Source organism: Mustelus asterias, chromosome 22 (genome assembly GCF_964213995.1).
Source record: "Mustelus asterias chromosome 22, sMusAst1.hap1.1, whole genome shotgun sequence".
In the NCBI taxonomy this organism is placed as follows: Eukaryota; Metazoa; Chordata; class Chondrichthyes; order Carcharhiniformes; family Triakidae; genus Mustelus; species Mustelus asterias.
The window spans coordinates 37,142,301-37,159,954 of NC_135822.1; the positions used below are offsets into that span (position 1 = coordinate 37,142,301).

General features: G+C 42.8%; 1 protein-coding gene and 1 pseudogene across 1 annotated transcript in view; both read right to left on the reverse strand.

Moving 5' to 3' along the window:
- Positions 1-1,492: 1,492 nt before the first annotated feature.
- The window catches only part of kif17 (kinesin family member 17), a 71,943-nt gene continuing 55,781 nt past the window's right edge, over positions 1,493-17,654 (reverse strand). Inside the window, exons 11-16 of the mRNA XM_078239717.1 lie at positions 16,971-17,146; positions 15,457-15,685; positions 12,856-13,114; positions 8,024-8,094; positions 4,313-4,430; positions 1,493-1,701 (exon numbers count right to left, since the gene is read on the reverse strand). Coding sequence (XP_078095843.1) covers positions 1,493-1,701; positions 4,313-4,430; positions 8,024-8,094; positions 12,856-13,114; positions 15,457-15,685; positions 16,971-17,146 — 1,062 coding nt within the window. The remainder of the gene's footprint in view (positions 1,702-4,312; positions 4,431-8,023; positions 8,095-12,855; positions 13,115-15,456; positions 15,686-16,970; positions 17,147-17,654) is intronic.
- On the reverse strand, positions 14,421-14,626 carry LOC144510290 (U2 spliceosomal RNA; annotated as a pseudogene).

Consider the following 17,654-nt stretch of genomic DNA (forward strand, 5'->3'; position numbering starts at 1 on the left):
AACAGATCAGAAAATAAAGTTTGGGTAATGTCAATGAAAGGTAAGACTGAGGAAATTCCTGGGCATGGATGAATATGTAGGGCAAAGAAAGTAAGGCGTTAGGAAATTCCAGGGAAAACCCTGGAAATAGTAGTAATACTAATATAGAGGTGGAAGAAAAGTTGTATGTGCAAAGGTTAGAAGTGAGAGAGAATCAGTTATCCCCACTCTGTTATCCCTTTCCCTTCCTGCTCATCAGCCACTGACTTTCTCCATGTGTGAAATGGCTGAGTCACATTTTGCACACAATGAATTACATTGTTGTATCAGATGATAAGCTTCTTCTAGTTTCCTGTCCAAGGATTAGAAAGATATTTTAAGAACCCTCACTTGGGGGTAATGTGTTCGACAGTCTTGGGCATGAAACAGAATTATTGAGGAAAAGCAATGCTTAGCACAAAAAGAGCCAAGCTTCTTGAAAGCAGCTATAGGAAAGGATGAAGTATGAGAACTCAGTTTGATATTAGAGGAGATAGTGAGGCAAAAAAATTAAAGTAAAACTAGACATTGTTTCAAAAGGTAAGAGATGGTAGCTTTTGGTCAGACTTATGGGCAATATAAATAAATCTGTGAATTTAAAAGAAATAAAATTTTAGCTGTACCTCCAGAGGGGGATGTCATTGTAAGGTTGGCTGATTTGAAGGAACTTAGTAAGTAAAATAAGGAATGGTTAGGATTATTAATGATTAGGAATGAGTGTAAGAGAGAACAAAGTACTTTGGCACGTTGTAGTAAAGGTTTGGTGAATTGATATTGTTGGGATGAAACGTGATGTATGGCAGTTTGACTTTTGTAATTTTACTTTATATATATTCAAGTTACAGCAGTAGACAGTATGGTGATGTGTTGCATTGGACAGGTCTCCATCGGTTTCCCACAATATTAGACATAGAAACCCTACAGTGCAGAAGGAGGCCATTCGGCCCATCGAGTCTGCACCAACCACAATCCCACCCAGGCCCTACCCCCACATATTTACCCAGGACTCGAAGGGGCAATTTTTAACCTGGCCAATCAACCTAACCCGCACATCTTTGGATGGTGGGAGGAAACCGGAGCACCCGGAGGAAACCCACGCAGGCACGAGGAGAATGTGCAAACTCCACACAGACAGTGACCTGAGCCGGGAATCGAACCCGGGACCCTGGAGCTGTGAAGCAGCAGTGCTAACCACTGTGCTACCGTGCCGCCCTAAATGTTCAAAGAAATATTATGACTTCTCAATCTCAGGCATGCATCTGTAGGGAGATGTCAAGTGGAGACAAGGCACTATGTCTCAGAGCCTTTGGGAGAATAGCTCTACTTTTCTCCCAAACATCTCTGAGCAACTGGCAGAGAGATAGGGTTGTGGGCCACCTTTGGGCAAGGTTAGGGTTTGGAGCAGTAAGAGCAGGAGGGGAAGGGAAGAGTACAACAAATGCCTTTAAAAACAATTTATTGTAACAGTCGCACATTAGGCAATGTCCATGAAAGTATTGCTTTTGCTTTTCTTGCGTTTGGTTTTGGCAGAGGGCACACGAAGTTCCAGTGATTCCAAGCGGAATGGTCTTGGTGTGGGCATTTCAGGAGGCTGGGTTGGAGACACTGTATTCAGGTTGGAGACAGCATGGGAAGAAGATCCATTGTTAAGAGATACATTATGCACAGATATGGGGTTGTGCACTGTTATAGGAGAGAACAAAAGAACAAAGTAGGATAATTTGCTTGATTCCACAATACTCTTCATGAATTTTGTACACAGATCAATTTCACCAACCTCAACTTGAAAGGTTGCTTTAAGGGAGTTCTTGATTTACTTGACCAGATCTGAGTGCACAACTTTGAGTTAAGCTTTCAGATAAGTTGTATTTAATTTTGTAATTCCATTGATGAATATCAATCACTATCAATCAGTATGGGATTGGACCTAATACAGGAAACTGTTTCCTTTTAATTGGTCAGCCCAAATATGGTCATTTTCTTCTTTAACCCTGTACAGCACATGCTCCATGTTTGCTTTACCAAAACATCTCTTGAGCAAAATGGACATTTTAATGGCTAATAGTCTAATTTAAACACATTAAAAACCATTGTTGATTTTCTGCTTTGAATTCTTCACAGTCAAACAATACCTGTGATTAGCAGCACCTGTGACATGTGGTCTTATCGTATGCCTGAAAAGGTTTACTATTAAATGCCTTCAGACAAGAATGTAAAGACAAGAAACAGTGAGAGAGGAACCCGAGGATACAAAAGAGGATGTAGACAAGTTGGCGATGGAACCTGATGTGTAGCAATGCTGTTGAAGTGGTTTGGGGGGGGTATGGTTGTCTAAATGGAATCAGTGCAATTTAGACTCTCCACCCTCAGAAGGTGACTAGATTATGCTTTTTTCCCCCATTAGGACCATGTGCTTACAACCCCTAAATACTGCAAAACTGCGTCCCCAAATGTTCCAAAACCTCTTGCTAGTTTTACTGACCCTGGTGCCCCTCTCTTCAGGGCCTCATTCCACCAATCCCAGATTTTATGGTCTCTCTCAATGCTCACAAACCCTACAGTGCATTTTCAGTCCTCCTTGATTCCAGATCTGCCTCCATTGTTGCCAGGGCATGCAAACTTCTTCCAGTGATTCCAGATTCCAGTGATCTTAAGAAATACTGACCTCCAGGGTTCCTGAATCGCTTCTGGCATTCCTCCAAAACACTACTAGACCACAAGATCCATTATCTAACTGACAGACCCAGGTCTCTTTCACAGGTCTTTGGCACCACCACAGGAGGTGATAAATTAATATTCTTGGTAACTTGGTACAACAGCCCTATTCTAATAAAATCTCCAACCCACTGAATAAGGAAGGCCAGTGGTAATAACCCGAGTAAATTAAAAACACATAGGGGGCGATTCTCCCAAAAAAATTCTAAGCGTAGAATTTGGGGGGAAAACTGGAGTAATTCACTCTGTTTTTTTCAGTGGGAGTTCACACTAGAATCTCCCACTTCTGTGCAATGCAGAAGCCACCAGGGTGAACGTCATTAGATTTGAGGGGGTGGTGCCTATTCACACGGGAGAGGCTGAAACCTGTGGGCCTCTGTGCATGTGCAGTGGCCCCGAAGTGTCAGTCTCTCGTTTGCTGACCAGCTTGATCGCTAGCCAGCCTGGGACCCCTGCACTGTTGCCCCCCCAAATTGGTGGCCCCCCCCCATCCATTTGCCGGCCAACCCCCCCCCCCCCCCCCCCCCCCCCCCCCCACACCCCCCTGCCCCGGTCCTGGCCCGCCCTGATCGCTGGCCTCCCTCCAGCTCCAACCAGATCCCAATGCAGCGGGACCCCCCAACTCTCACCGATCACCCCCTGGGCCTGACCCCAGCAAGCCCCTCCCCCTAGGCTCTGTCCCCAATAGGCCCCACCCTCTTGGCACTGCCCCATGACTGGTGGGCAGTGCCAAGGTGCTCCCTGGCCATTGGCACTTTGCCCCTTGGGCAGTGCCCGGGTGCCCATGCCCAAGGGATACCACCCCTCCTGCCGCCCGACCCCCTGGGGGGGGCCCCGATTGCCCCCCTTCACTCCAGCAGGCCCGTCCCGCTAGTTCCCTGAAAGTGGGAAGCTATAGTAATCCCCGCTGGAATGAAGCACTCCTGGCCAGTGGTGGGGGGGAGGGGCCATGAATGCTCGAGGAAATCCCGTGAATCGGCTGACGTGCGATTCTTCCAGCTGCTGCGCTAAAAAATTAGTGCAGCGGGATAGGAGAATCTCCCCCGTAATGTCAGTTATGAAATTCTGCAGTGCATTTCAATATCATGATTAGATAGTTGTTCAATTCTTCCATCAGTGACTCAATAGTGTGCTCTTGTACAGGACAGTCAATTTCTCATGGGCAGGTAGAAAATTCTTTATTGTACAACTCAGAAAATTAAATGTTGTTTGAGAAAGTGACTGCACCTCATTGGTTATCACATTTGCCGTGAGGTGATGACATCCAAATCGAAACTTATTCCTCGCTAGCTAACATCTTTTAGATTCAGATTCCTCTCATTAGCATTACCACAATCAGAGCATATTGTGTGAAAGTAATGTGCTGAGAGCTGCAATTGGGCTTGAAGGTTAAATCAGCTCCTGACACATACAATATCATTTAGGGCCAACATCCTCTGTAATTTTCAAAAGGCTTCTCATCAAGGTGCTTTTCAAGATGGCAGGAATTCTTCTGAATCCTGATTTTTCCTCTCACATGGAATAATGTTTGAATGGTTCCCAATGCTGTCCTTTCATTATGAATTGCTATGATACTTACAGAGACTTCTTGCAGGATCTGTATTCAGGATTTGACTGGCACGCTTTGATCTGAAGTAGTTGTTGGCAATATTTTCACTATCACTGCGGTTTAGCATTTGCCTGTAACGGTCTTCCTCCTATAAATCAGTAATAATATTTGAAAACATATTTCTTCCTTATCACAGCAAAAATGATACATTCTCTGTGGAATAACTATTTAAATCCATGAATCAGGATTCAGCTAAGTGTTTAGGTAAGATGATAAGACATAGGAGCAGAAGTAGGCCATTTGGCCCATTGAGTCTGCTCCACTGATCAATGAGATCATGACTGATCTGGTAATCCTCAACTCTACTTTCCCACATTATCTCCATAACCCTTGATTACCTTACTGATTAAAAATCTGTCTACTTCAGCCTTGAACATACTTAACAACCCAGCCTCTACAGCTTTCTGTGATAAAGAATTCCACAGATTCACTACCATCTGAGAGAAGAAATCCTCCTCATCGTTGTCTCATCTCTAAATGGGTGACCCCTTACTCGGAGTTAATGCGCTGTGGTCCTGGACTTTCTCACAAGGGGAAACAACTCTTAGCCCTGTCAAGCCCCCTAAGAATTGTAAAATGTAAACAGTAAATTGTAGCTCCAATCTTTAGGATTATTTGGTTCCCACACTGGGGTTTGCAGACCCCCAGTGGTCTGTGCAGGATTTCCAGGGGTCTGCAAAGCTGGTGGCTGCCACATGACTGGCAAACACTGGTTCGAATGCGCAAAGTTTAAGAAGAATTAGCATAACCAAATAGGCCAATCGGAGCAAGACCTTTAGGAGCACTGGATGCTGATAGGCTGCCTATGGCATTGGCGAAAGGTGTGTGTGAGGAAAGAGAGATGTATGTGGCCAACATGAGATTCAGCTTTCCAACATCATTCCTCCCATTAAAAATGACAAGGGGTAAGACTTCAGTATTTTTTTGATAAGAATACTTTTTAATTATTAACAGGGACTAAAGTTAAAGGAAGGTGGCTTGACCAACAGATGTGAGGGGGCCATGTAGCTGGCGAATGTATTTGTGACTGTGTGCCTCTTCCTAATTCATGCATAGATATAGCTAGAAAAGACTTGTTTACATTTTATTCTGTGTTCGTACTCATTTTGTGGCAAAAAAGGGGTGTTGACATTATGAGAATTTTAGGGGTTCCCCGACGCTCTTAGGAGGTCACTAGGGGTTCTGCAGCTCAGTTTGAAAACTCTGGGTTTATTCATTCTAAGTAACAGAACATTGATGAAATAAAACCCTGGCAGCTCTTTAACAGAACATAATTTTTTAAAGTGCATTTATGTTGTCAATCGTTCTTCAATAGTAAATAAGACAACTGGAATATCATCTCAATTTCTGGAATGATTGTTTCGCAACTGATGGAATCGAAATGAGCCTGAACTGCAGATCCCATATACACCAGACTGGGAATCTTGACTTTTCAAGTGAAACTTCCAAAGCTTGTATTTACATTGAGCATCAACAGTGCAACACACCTCAAGGGTATCTTCATGGGTCATTTCTTAGACTATTGTTCCCATTTATGGACATCCATTTTTCACTGCTTCAGATCGCCTTTAAGTAGTCTACATATGTATTTTGTTGACCACCGTGAAATCACTTCTTAGTTGTCAATGTTGTTCAAGACCTAACCATTATGGCTGTGTTTTCATGATCAGTGTAGCTATGTTTGGCATGTCTGCTCTTTTACGAACTTCATGGTTCTTGTCTTGTCACCTAATCTACATTTGTCATTTTTTTATTATTCAGTTATGGGATGCAGACCAAAGGTGCTCCCACATTGAGAATGAACAAATGGTGATATATATTCAAGTCAATATGGTGAGTGGCCTGGGGGGAACTTGAGGGGTGGTGTTCCTATGCAGATTTGGTGAAAGTAATTCATGAATTTAACACTGACGATCTATACCTTGTGAAACAGGATCCTAGAATAACATAACAAAGGGGTAGAAAGTTCTTCCCCACGTGTTACGTTGAATAAATTTGATTTACATAAACAATGAACGACAAGATCAATCGTTTTGTTAGAACTTAATTTTTTTCATCCAAAAAGCACAAAACACCTGACTAGATTCAGTTAATTCTCATATTAGTAAAGAAAGAACTTGATTTATCTAATACTTTATCACCTCAGGGCATCCTAAAGCACTTTACAGCCACTTAAGTACTTTTGAAGTGAAATACCTTTCATATTGTGGGAAATGTGGCAGCCAATTTGCACATGTGCTTGAGTCCACAACTTTCTGACTCAGAGCTGGGTGTGGTACTCCACCTATGTAATGCTGACAGTGTACATAAGATGCCTATTGAATGAACTACTGAATATCCAAGGCTACTGAAATAGTGAAGCAAACACTGCTCAGTCCTTACACTCTAACATTTTATCCACCATCCTGTTTAATCTACTTTATCTGTATTTTGTGAAAGAAGTCTAGAAAGTTTTCCAATCAGAGTTCATTTTCTAAGACCCCTCCTTGTTAAATAACCTGCACACAAAAATAAATTATTTATCCATTTACAAGATATGGATGTCACTGGCAAGGGCATCTTTTATTGCCAATCCCTAACTGCCTTTGAGAAGGTTATAATGAGTAACCTTCTTGAACCACTGCAGTGCATGTGGTGAACACACTCCCTCATTGCTGTTAGGGAGGGAATCCCAAGATTTTGACTATTACGCTGATATATTTCCAAATCAGAATGGTGCGTAATTTGAAGGGAAACTTGCAGGTGGTGATATTCCACGCACCTGCTGCTCTTATTCTTCTAGATGGTGGAGGTCACCTGCTACGGAAGTGTTGTCAAAGGAGACTTGGAAAGTTGCTGAAATGCATCTTGTAGTTGGGACTCACTATTGCCAAGTTACGCTGGTGATGGAGGGAGTGACCTTTTCAGGTGTTGGATGGGATAATGATCGCATGCGCTGCTTTTGTCCTTGATGATGCTGAGCTCCTTGAATACTGTTGGAGCTCCACACATGCAAGTAAGTGGAGAGTATTCCATCACACTGCTGTAGGTGGCAGAAAGGCGTTAAAAAGAGGCGAGTCCCTTGGAGGTGGGGCAATGGAGTCAGGGGTGGGTGTTAAGCTTTCCATTAGAGGTGTTAATTGCCTGGCATTTGTGTAGCATTTGTGTGGCACTTTCCAGCCCCAGGCCTAAATACCATATGCTGCAACTTGCTTCTCAAATTAGTTTGTACAATCTAAACATACACTTCCGCTTCAATATTATAAATGTTCAAGCAAAGTATTTTGAATTATTATATGGGCAGCACAGTAGTTAGCATGGCTGCCTCACAGTGCCAGGGACTGGGTTCTATTCCAGCCTTGGGTGACTGTGTGAAATTTGCACATTCTCCCCGTGTCTGTGTGGGTTTTCTCTGGGTGCTCCTGTTTCCTCCCACAGTTCAAAAACTGTGCAGGATTGGCCATGCTAAATTGCCCCTTATTGTCCAAAGATGTGAAGATTAGGTGCATTAGCGGGTTTACAGAGATAGGGCAGAGGGGAGGGCCAGGGTGGAATGCTCTTTCGGAGAGTTGGTGCAGACATGATGGGCCTAATGGCCTCCTTCTATGGATTCTATGGTTCTCAAGTTAATCTCAGTTGAGTTGAACAATGCATTTCTGATAGTCTGTATAAAGTTTGAATGAATTTATGTGTCACGCTTACCATCGAGCAGTCTGCAATTTCATTAGTAGAGACTCTCATCCCTTGCTTAGTCGGTGCTAAACTAGAGCCAGCTGGAAATAAAACCAAATTGTTAAAAGATATAGCTTGTACAGCACAAAGAACTATATTCTATTCCAACCAACTTATTTCATTTCAACTTCTGATCCACCAGCAAATATGGCAGTGGTGTTTTGTGCATCTTCTTACAATCAGGGTGGCACAGTGGCTCAGTGGTTAGCACTGCTGCCTCACAGAGTCAGGGACCCAGGTTCGATTTGAGCTTTGGGTGACTGTCTGTGTGGAGTTTGCATATGTGGAGGCTTTGGAGAGGGTACAGAAAAGATTTACCAGGATGTTGCCTGGTATGGAGGGCATTAGCTATGAGGAGAGGTTGGAGAAACTTGGTTTGTTCTCACTGGAGCGACGGAGGTTGAGGGGAGACCTGATAGAAGTCTACAAGATTATGTGAGGCATGGACAGAGTGGATAGTCAGAAGCTTTTTCCCAGGGTGGAAGAGTCAATTACTAGAGGGCATAGGTTTAAGGTGCGAGGGGGAAGTTTTAAAAGAGATGTACGAGGTAGATTTTTTACACAGAGAGTGGTGGGTGCCTGGAACTCGTTGCCGGGGGAGGGAGTGGAAGCGGATACAGTAGTGACTTTTAAGGGGCGTCTTGACAAGTACATGAATGAGATGGGAATAGAGGGATATGGTCCCCGGAAGCGTAGGAGGTTTTAGTTAAGTCAGGCAGTATGGTTGGTGCAGGCTTGGAGGGCCGAAGGGCCTGTTCCTGTGCTGTAATTTTCTTTGTTCTTTGTCTGCATGGGTTTCCTGTGGGTGCTCTGGTTTCCTCCCACAGTCCAAAGATGTGCAGGTTAGGTAAATTGGCCATGCTAAATGCATGGGGTTATGTGGGGTGGGCCTGGGTAAAGTGCTGCTTTGAAGAGTCAGTGCAAGCTCACTGGGCTTTATCTTCTGCTGCAAGAGTTGTTTACCCTGGTTTAAAAACTTCTGTTTACTTCTGTTAACACTTCTCACAATAATTATAATTAGATACAGAAGAGCACAAGGAATAATCATCCATATAATTCTTGAATTGCACAATGTTTAAAACTGTCCCAGAATCCATAACAAGTTCTAAATCTTAGTGTAGTTTCATTAGTGAAAATCCAGTCCTGTATCTCACCTTGAGTTCTCTGGAACTTCAGCCCAATTATAGGTTGTAAGCCCTCTAGTCCCTCCTGAACAACTCATTCCACTAACTTCACATAACCTCATATCTCCCCAGAGTCCCTTCATGTCCCCTTCTATTCCAAGTGCTCCCTCATGTCCCAGGCCCCTCCATACCCTTTATATTTTCCATGCCCCTTCCAAGCCCCCTACATCTTCCACGTCCATTCACAGAACCAATGAACTATGTAATAACAATGGCAAATCTTGAAATGCTCAAGAAGAAGCAGCCATTGGTAAAATTGACTTTGAAAGAAACAACTGCTCTTAGACAGTTATAAAAGAGTCAGTCAGACGCTGCCTTTAATGGGATGGGATTTGATATCCTCTCCTGAGGCAGGTTGGCGGTGGAGTGGCATTTAACCAGGCAGGAGGGTGGCAGGTGGGGACTCCGTTACCTTCCTGCCTCTGCCCCGATTAAGTCTGTGGCTGGAAGGCTTGTGGATGGATGGCCATCCTGTCCTGCTGCCAACTGGGGTCCTTAAGTGGGAAATCGATGCTCACTTAAGGGCCTCATCTTGCTGGCACAGATAGTGGTGGGGAAGTTGCCCTGCTAGAGGCCCAAAAAGAAAATCATGTTGGGGTTGCATGTGGGCTTCCAGGGAATTCCCTTGATCAAAGCTACTCAGTGATTGATCAAGGGACTCAGCATTGGGAAGAGGGATCCACTGAGAGCCACAGCATGGCCTTGCTGCTGACCACCGCCTCCCCTCCCACCCCCCCTCATCCTCCATACCCCATGATGTCATCATTAGCAAAACAACAAACAAAATAACTACTTTCTACACAGAGGAAGGGATTTCTTGTCGGGAAATACAATTGTCAGTTATATATTTAAAACATTACTAGAATTTTAAAATTCTCAGGTTGCAGAGGGTTGCATCTACTGTTTATTAATGTGCCCTTTGAGCGATTTATTTTGGTTGTTTGCCGCAGCCACTGATTACAAACAGAATTTGTTCTTGAAATATTTGGATTTGTATTTCACTGACAAAAACCAGGACAGAACTCCAAAAAAGAATAAACCATGGGCGGATATTCCATGCAGTCCCGCATCATGTTTTGTGTCAGCAGCGGTGGCCTACTATTGCTGGCACTACCCGCTGCCAGGAAACCCGTGATGGGGGTTCGCTGTCAACAAGTCCGTAAGATCCCAACGGGAAGAACAGCCAGAAAACTCTGTCCCATATCTCTTAAATAAAGAGTGATTAAGTGAGAGGCTATATTTATCCCAGGATTCTCTGGGAGGTGAGGGAGGAGATTGCAGAGCCTTTGGCTTTGATCTTTATGTCATCATTGTCTACAGGAATAGTGCCAGAAGACTGGAGGATAGCAAATGTTGTCCCCTTGTTCAAGAAGGGGAGTAGAGACAACTCTGGTAATTATAGACCAGTGAGCCTTACTTCTGTTGTGGGAAAAGTTTTGGAAAGGATTATAAGAGATAGGATTTATAATCATCTAGAAAGGAATAATTTGATTAGGGATAGTCAACATGGTTTTGTGAAGGGTAGGTCGTGCCTCACAAACCTTATTGAGTTCTTTGAGAAGGTGACCAAAGAGGTGGATGAGGGTAAAGCAGTTGATGTGGTGTATATGGATTTCAGTAAAGGCTTTGATAAGGTTCCCCACGGTAAGCTATTGCAGAAGATACGGAGGCATGGGATTGAGGGTGATTCTGGGGTTTGGATCAGAAATTGGCTAGCTGTAAGAAGACAGAGGGTGGTGGTTGATGGGAAATGTTCATCCTGGAATTCAGTTACTAGTGGTGTACCGCAAGGATCTGTTTTGGGGCCACTGCTGTTTGTCATTTTTATAAATGACCTGAATGAGGGCACAGAAGGATGGGTTAGTAAATTTGCGGATGACACTAAAGACGGTGGAGTTGTGGACAGTGCAGCAGGTTGTTGCAGGTTACAGAGGGACATAGATAAGCTGCAGTGCTGGGCTGAGAGGTGGCAAATGGAGTTCAATGCGGAAAAGTGTGAGGTGATTCACTTTGGAAGGAGTAACAGGATTATAGAGTACTGAGCTAATGGTAAGATACTTGGTAGTGTGGATGAACAGAGAGATCTCGGTGTCCATGTGCATAGATCCCTGAAAGTTGGCACCCAGGTTGATAAGGTTGTTAAGAAGGCATACGGAGTGTTAGCTTTTATTGGTAGAGGGATCGAGTTTCGGAGCCAGGAGGTCATGTTGCAGCTGTACAAAACTCTGGTGCGGCCGCACTTGGAGTATTGTGTACAGTTCTGGTCACCGCATTATAGGAAGGATGTGGAAGCATTGGAAAGGGTGCAGAGGAGATTTACTAGGATGTTGCCTGGTATGGTGGGAAGGTCTTATGAGGAAAGGCTGAGAGACTTGAGGTTGTTTTTGTTAGAGAGAAGGTCAAGAGGTGACTTAATAGAGGCATACAAGATGATCAGAGGATTAGATAGGGTGGATAGTGAGAGCCTTTTTCCTCGGATGGTGATAGCTAGCACGAGGGGACATACTTTAAATTGAGGGGTGATAGATATAGGACAGATGTCAGAGGTAGGTTCTTTACTCAGAGAGTAGTAAGGGTGTGGAATGCCCTGCCTGCAGCAGTAGTGGACTCGCCAACATTAAGGGCATTTAAATGGCCATTGGATAAACATATGGATGATATTGGAATAGTGTAGGTTAGATGGGCTTTAGATTGGTTTCACTGGTCGGCGCAACATCGAGGGCCGAAGGGCCTGTACTGTGCTGTTATGTTCTATGTTCTATGAGGCAGTTAACAGATGCAGCAGGCTAGAAAAGATCAAATGTAGCAACAAGGCAGAAATAAGTAATGACAGAGGAAAAAGTAAGGATAAATGTGTATACCTATTTTCAAACTGGTGAGCTTTTTTTTATCTATCCAAGAGTGGAAAGTGACGACTATGTTGGGTGATATTGTCATTCAGCACAAGCAAATCAACTGCAATTTTTAACTACAGATTAGATCATGTTTGTCTAGTCTGCTCAATAGATACTCTTGCCCCTATCCAACTTTGCACTGTTGTCCCCTCACCGCGATGCTTGCTAACCTTCATTGCCTGCCCTTCTGGCAAATACTTGATTTTAAAGCTCTTCTTCTTGTTTTCAAATAATTGCAGTTTTGTTCCATCTTTTCTCTGTAACCTCCTCCTGCCCTACAGCTCTCCAAAATATCTGTGCTCCTTCAGTTCTGTCCTCTTGCACATGCTCAATTTTAATTATTCCATCATTGGTGGCTTTGCCTTCAGACACCTAAGCTTTAAGCTCTGGAATCTCTCCTAAAATTTTTCTGCCCCTCTGTTCCCTTTTAAGGTGCTCCTTAAAACCTACCTTGTTCCTGTCCTAATGCTCTTTATGTAGTTCAGCGTCAAATTCTGTTTAATAATGTTCCCATGAAGTGCATTTAAGGGTGCTACATAAATGATGTTGTTGCCTTTGAAAGTCCCAAGACCTTCACTTCAGATGAGATTTTATCAGAAACATGTACATACATAGAAACATTGAAAAGTGCTTCACAACATTTTCTCTAGAGATATTGGCATGTTTTAGAGTGAGCAGTAGAAAGAGAAAAGTTCTCTAGCTAAAGATGTCTACTATCACTTACCAGAAGGAAGAGTAATCTTCTGAAGAACTGTTTCTGGTAATTTCCAGCAACCACTTTCTTCATCCCAAACACTTTCCCGCTTTATTTTGTCAATATTACTGTAGTTGCACTCACGTCGGATTAATGGCTGGATTCTTTCCAGGACTTGCTGCAGCAGAATGTTTTCCCGTTCCTGCTTCCTTATAGTGGACAGATAGTCGATACGCTCAAATTCAAATTCAGACTGGAGATCAGAGATTTCTATCTCTGCAACTTTGAGCTTAAGCAAGATAAATGATAAACAGATTAACAAACAAATCTGTTTGTGGTCCATAAGTATAAGATAGTCACTAATAAATCCAGTAAGGAATTCAAGGGAAAACCTTCGACTCAAACTGTGATGCAAATATGGAAGTTAATAATATGTAGTTGCATTTAAAAAGAAACTAGGTAAGTAAATTAGGAAGAAAGGAATTGAAGGATATGTCGATAGGATGAGATAAAATAAGGTAGGAGGAGGTTTGTGTGGCGCATAAACAATAGGCCAGAACGTCTGAGCTTCCCAGCACTGGATTTGGGGGGTACCCCAAAGATGTGCTGAGGAACTTCCCAGGTAAGGGTTTGCATGGCAATTGCCTAGAAGTGCAAATGTCCACTGGGAAATTGCCCTGCGCTGGGAACCATCTGAAAATGCAATTTAAATCATAAACTTTGGCTGGTTTCGGCTATGTTACCCAGAATTAAAACCTCTTCTAACTTCTGGGCAACTATTGTAAAAACCCAGAACCCCTCAAACCCGTAGCCTGATTAACACCTCCCCCTTTCCTGAGGTATTACTCATACTCTGACTCCCCATGGGATTCCTCCCAATCTGACTGGTCCTACCCCTGCAGGCCCTGCCTGACTCCTTCTGACCCAACACCCCCTCCACCCTCAGCCTCCAACACCCCACTATGGTCCGACTAACTCCGATCTCCCCACTCCTGACCTTTAGCCCCCCACCTGAAGTCCGCTACAATCACCCCCCATTGAAGTTCCACTCTCTGAGGTACCCGAGGACCTATCCCCTGCACTTGTCCCTGCCCCCACCCTTGAAGTGCCACCAACCCCACTACCTCTGATCCCCTCTACGATCCCTGACATCCATGTAGATAAGTGGGCACAGAGTGGCAATCCGATGTTGATTGCCACTCCAAGGATGTTATGGCCCAATGTAAGTTCTATCTAAACAGGTTTGGGTTTCTGGTAATCTGAAAATTTACTCTCTTTTTCTCCAATTCCATCTCATCCATATTTTGCTCCTTGCATGGGAAGGTCAGAACATGTTTGTTGAAATGAACATTGTGGAGTATAACACCGAGCTCAAATTAACCCTTTAATTCAGGAGAAACAGTAATCAAGAGAAATGTGGATGGTGGAAATAGATTAAGAAATGAGAAAGGGACAGATTTTTAAAAAATACTTTTCCAATTCAATCAAATCAAATCCAATTCAGAGTCTCAACAAGTTGAGACATTTCCGATCCAGGCTGACAAGACAGGGCGAGCGACCAAACCACCCTGTCCTGGGCCCGATCTACATGAGCCAAGCTGATTGGAGAAGGGGGAGGTTCCTCCTCCAAGACTTGAGCTCATTTGCATGTTAGCCAAAAGGTCGAGATGCCGCTTTAAAAAATTGCTTCATATGAAACATATGAAGCTTCAGTGTAACCTAATGACCTCAACCAAGTGCGGCCGACCATGGGCTGCCGACCATACTACACTTGATCTTAGCCAAAAGGCCGAGAAGCGATAGAAAGGGACAGATAGCTGAGTGACAGGTCCATTAGAGTAAAAAGAGAATATGCTTTGTAATGGGATTTCTTCAATTCATGACTTCAAAAGCCATCTTTCAGATGACATGTTAAACCGAGACCCTTCTTGTTCAAGTGAATATAAAAGATCCTAAGGTACTGTTTAAAAGAGCATAAATTTCTCTTGGTATCCTGGTCAGCATTTCTTCCTCAAGCCACATCAGCAAAATCATTTCATTGTGGAATCTTTCTGTATGCAAAATGGCAATGTTTACACAAAACCTGTGAAGATCTAGTGGTTCAATCCTTGGTTTTGGGATTGAGGATGTTTCTATGAGAAATTGTGCCCATAGGAAATGGGGAAGGGTTTCACTGCTAATAAAGTAGCATTTGTTAGTTTGTCAATTACATCACAGAGTAACATTATTACCGTAAATTATACAACTCCATGGGAGGAATTTTAATGACACCAACCCCCTTCTGACGGGGGTAGGGGTCAGCATCTGCATCCAGCTGTTAAGAGGCAATTAAATTTAACTTAACATTCTGGCTTTAACAGCCACAGTGAAACTTGACAGGGTCAGCAAGGTGAGCGCACAGCGAGGAATGAGTGTTCTGTGAAATTCACAGGCTAGAAAAGCTTTTAATACTGTAAAAGCACAACTGTTTCCTTGCCTAGATGAAAACGTTTTACTCATATGGCTTGTTCTGAGAGTGAGTTTTCAACACTTGTTGATTTTCAACATTTTATGAATCAGTGATGCTATCATTTAAGCAAGTCTCCATGAAAATTGAAAGCGTAAGAGGGAACTACAAAGAAAAAGCAGGACCTTTCTCTGCAGGTTTTCTATATTCTTGCTTTTTGCTCGAACTTCATCCTGAATAGATTCATACACATTGATCAAGATAGCAGGATCGTCTCTGTCTGTGTGCTTCAGTGCTTCTGCAAGTTGATTCTTTCGTTCATCAGCATACTTCTTCCGTCGTTTCCGTTTCTCCTTTAGCTCTGTGTTTTTGGCCTGTTCCCCACCTACAACCTCATTCTCCAACATCTTCAACCTACAGTAAACAATAGAAAGTATTACTAATTTTTCTGCACATTTGAATTGAATTGATTTTTGAGTGACCAACTAATTGAGCAGAGCAATCAGTTGTTTGTACCCACAATGAGGGGGCAGATGCGATTTTGAAATAGCAGCCTCATTTACATCAGGCCAGTGAGCTATGGGAGCCATTAAAAAGCCCGTTAAATGCCAGGTTGGGGATGGGATTGAAAACTATAAGGATAAGTATAAACTAAGAGTGCTACATTGTTAGAAGTATCAATCTTAGGATGTGATGTTTAACCATTTATCTGTCCAGGTGAATGCAAAAGATCTCATGTCACGATTTGAAGAAATGCAGGGTGTTCTCAGTGCCGCTGTTCAACATGCATGACTCAAAGAAACATTGATAAAAGCAGATTAACTAATTTATCTCCATTACTATTTATGGATAAGTGCAATTTGGTTGCTACTTTTGAAGTAAAGTCATGGTCACAGTTGTTAATTGATTGTAAAATGTGAACATGCGAAAGGCAGTACATGTGTGCCCTGAAATTCCATTGGGTTATTACTGGTCTCCTGCTGTAATTTTGGCACGAGACTTGCTGAAATCCCAGAAAACACTGCTAATGCAAATGTCAGTATTATACTTTTCAGAAATTACAGCAATTCATAGACTGTCTTTTGGAATATACAAACAATCTCTCCCGGAACGGAAATACTAGAATTATGATGTCTGCAAGTTCTTAGCTGACTTTCTCATAAACAAAGCTAGAGTGCTAATTTTCAGCTTGTATAGTAATTAACTTTTAAGTGAGAGATAAAGACACACACAAACACACACAAAACACTGCAATTTTCTGAGATGTGTTGACAGCAGATGAGGTGCCTTGCAACAGTCAAGGATTTGAAAACAACACACTGATGACCTGAATCACCTCACATATGTAATTTTCTTTTTGTATTTGCTGATGGGATGTGGGCGTCACTGGCTAGGCTAACGTTTATTGCCCAGTCCTAATTGCCCTTTCGAAACTGGCAGTGAGTCGCTTTTTTGAATCACTACAGTCCATGTGGTGCCTGTACACTCACAAGGATGTTAGGAAGGGAGTTCCATGATTTTTGACAGTTAAGGAATGGCAATATAGCGCCAAGTCAGGATGGTGTGTGACTTGGGAAGGGAACTTACAGGAAGGAGGTGGTGTTCCCATAAATAATTAAATATTAAATAAATAATAGGCATATTTATCAAAAGTCGTGTACATTATTTACAGTAACAAAGACACACTTATGGGGCAGACCTTGCAAGTACTTCCTCCTGATCTAGGGTGGTGGGTGATGAACCAGCTGGAGAACATTCAGCTGCGATTTCTTCCTTCAGCGGTTGCAGATCTAATGGTGAGCTTTGCTCTTCACTAATCGGTGTAATTTTTTTGCTTCTGTCCTGCATGGCTATTTCAGGCTCTGCTTCAATTAACTTGAAAAATTTGACAAGAAAATCAAATTATGAAAGAGACATGTAGCATTTGTCAGGTAATTCAGCAACTTCCACACTGAATAGTATTAATTTAAAAAATACATTCATATATATTAAAATGCATATTGCTAGCTTATTTTATTTGTAGGTAATAGGTAAGTTATTAATATTAAAGGATTAAGGACAGATAGGGGCATGTGTATGACAACTTAATTGCTTTCTTTATTAATTGCTGATAGGCATATTGGCTCCAGGAACCATAGGTCTGTTACGTGATGAAAGTGTGGAAAAGAAAGTGCTAGCAATCTGCTCCTGACACTCAGATTATCTGAGGTTATGGAATTCACTTATTCAATAAGCAATAGAAAGCGTCTGCCCTACCCTGGCTGTATCTTGGACAAAAACAGAGGAGGAGAGGCAGGATAATATCTTCCGGCCTGCGTCCCAACTGCACAGGCTATTTTTGGGCTAAACAGAGGGACGGTCCCAAACAGGCCTGAAGAAAACA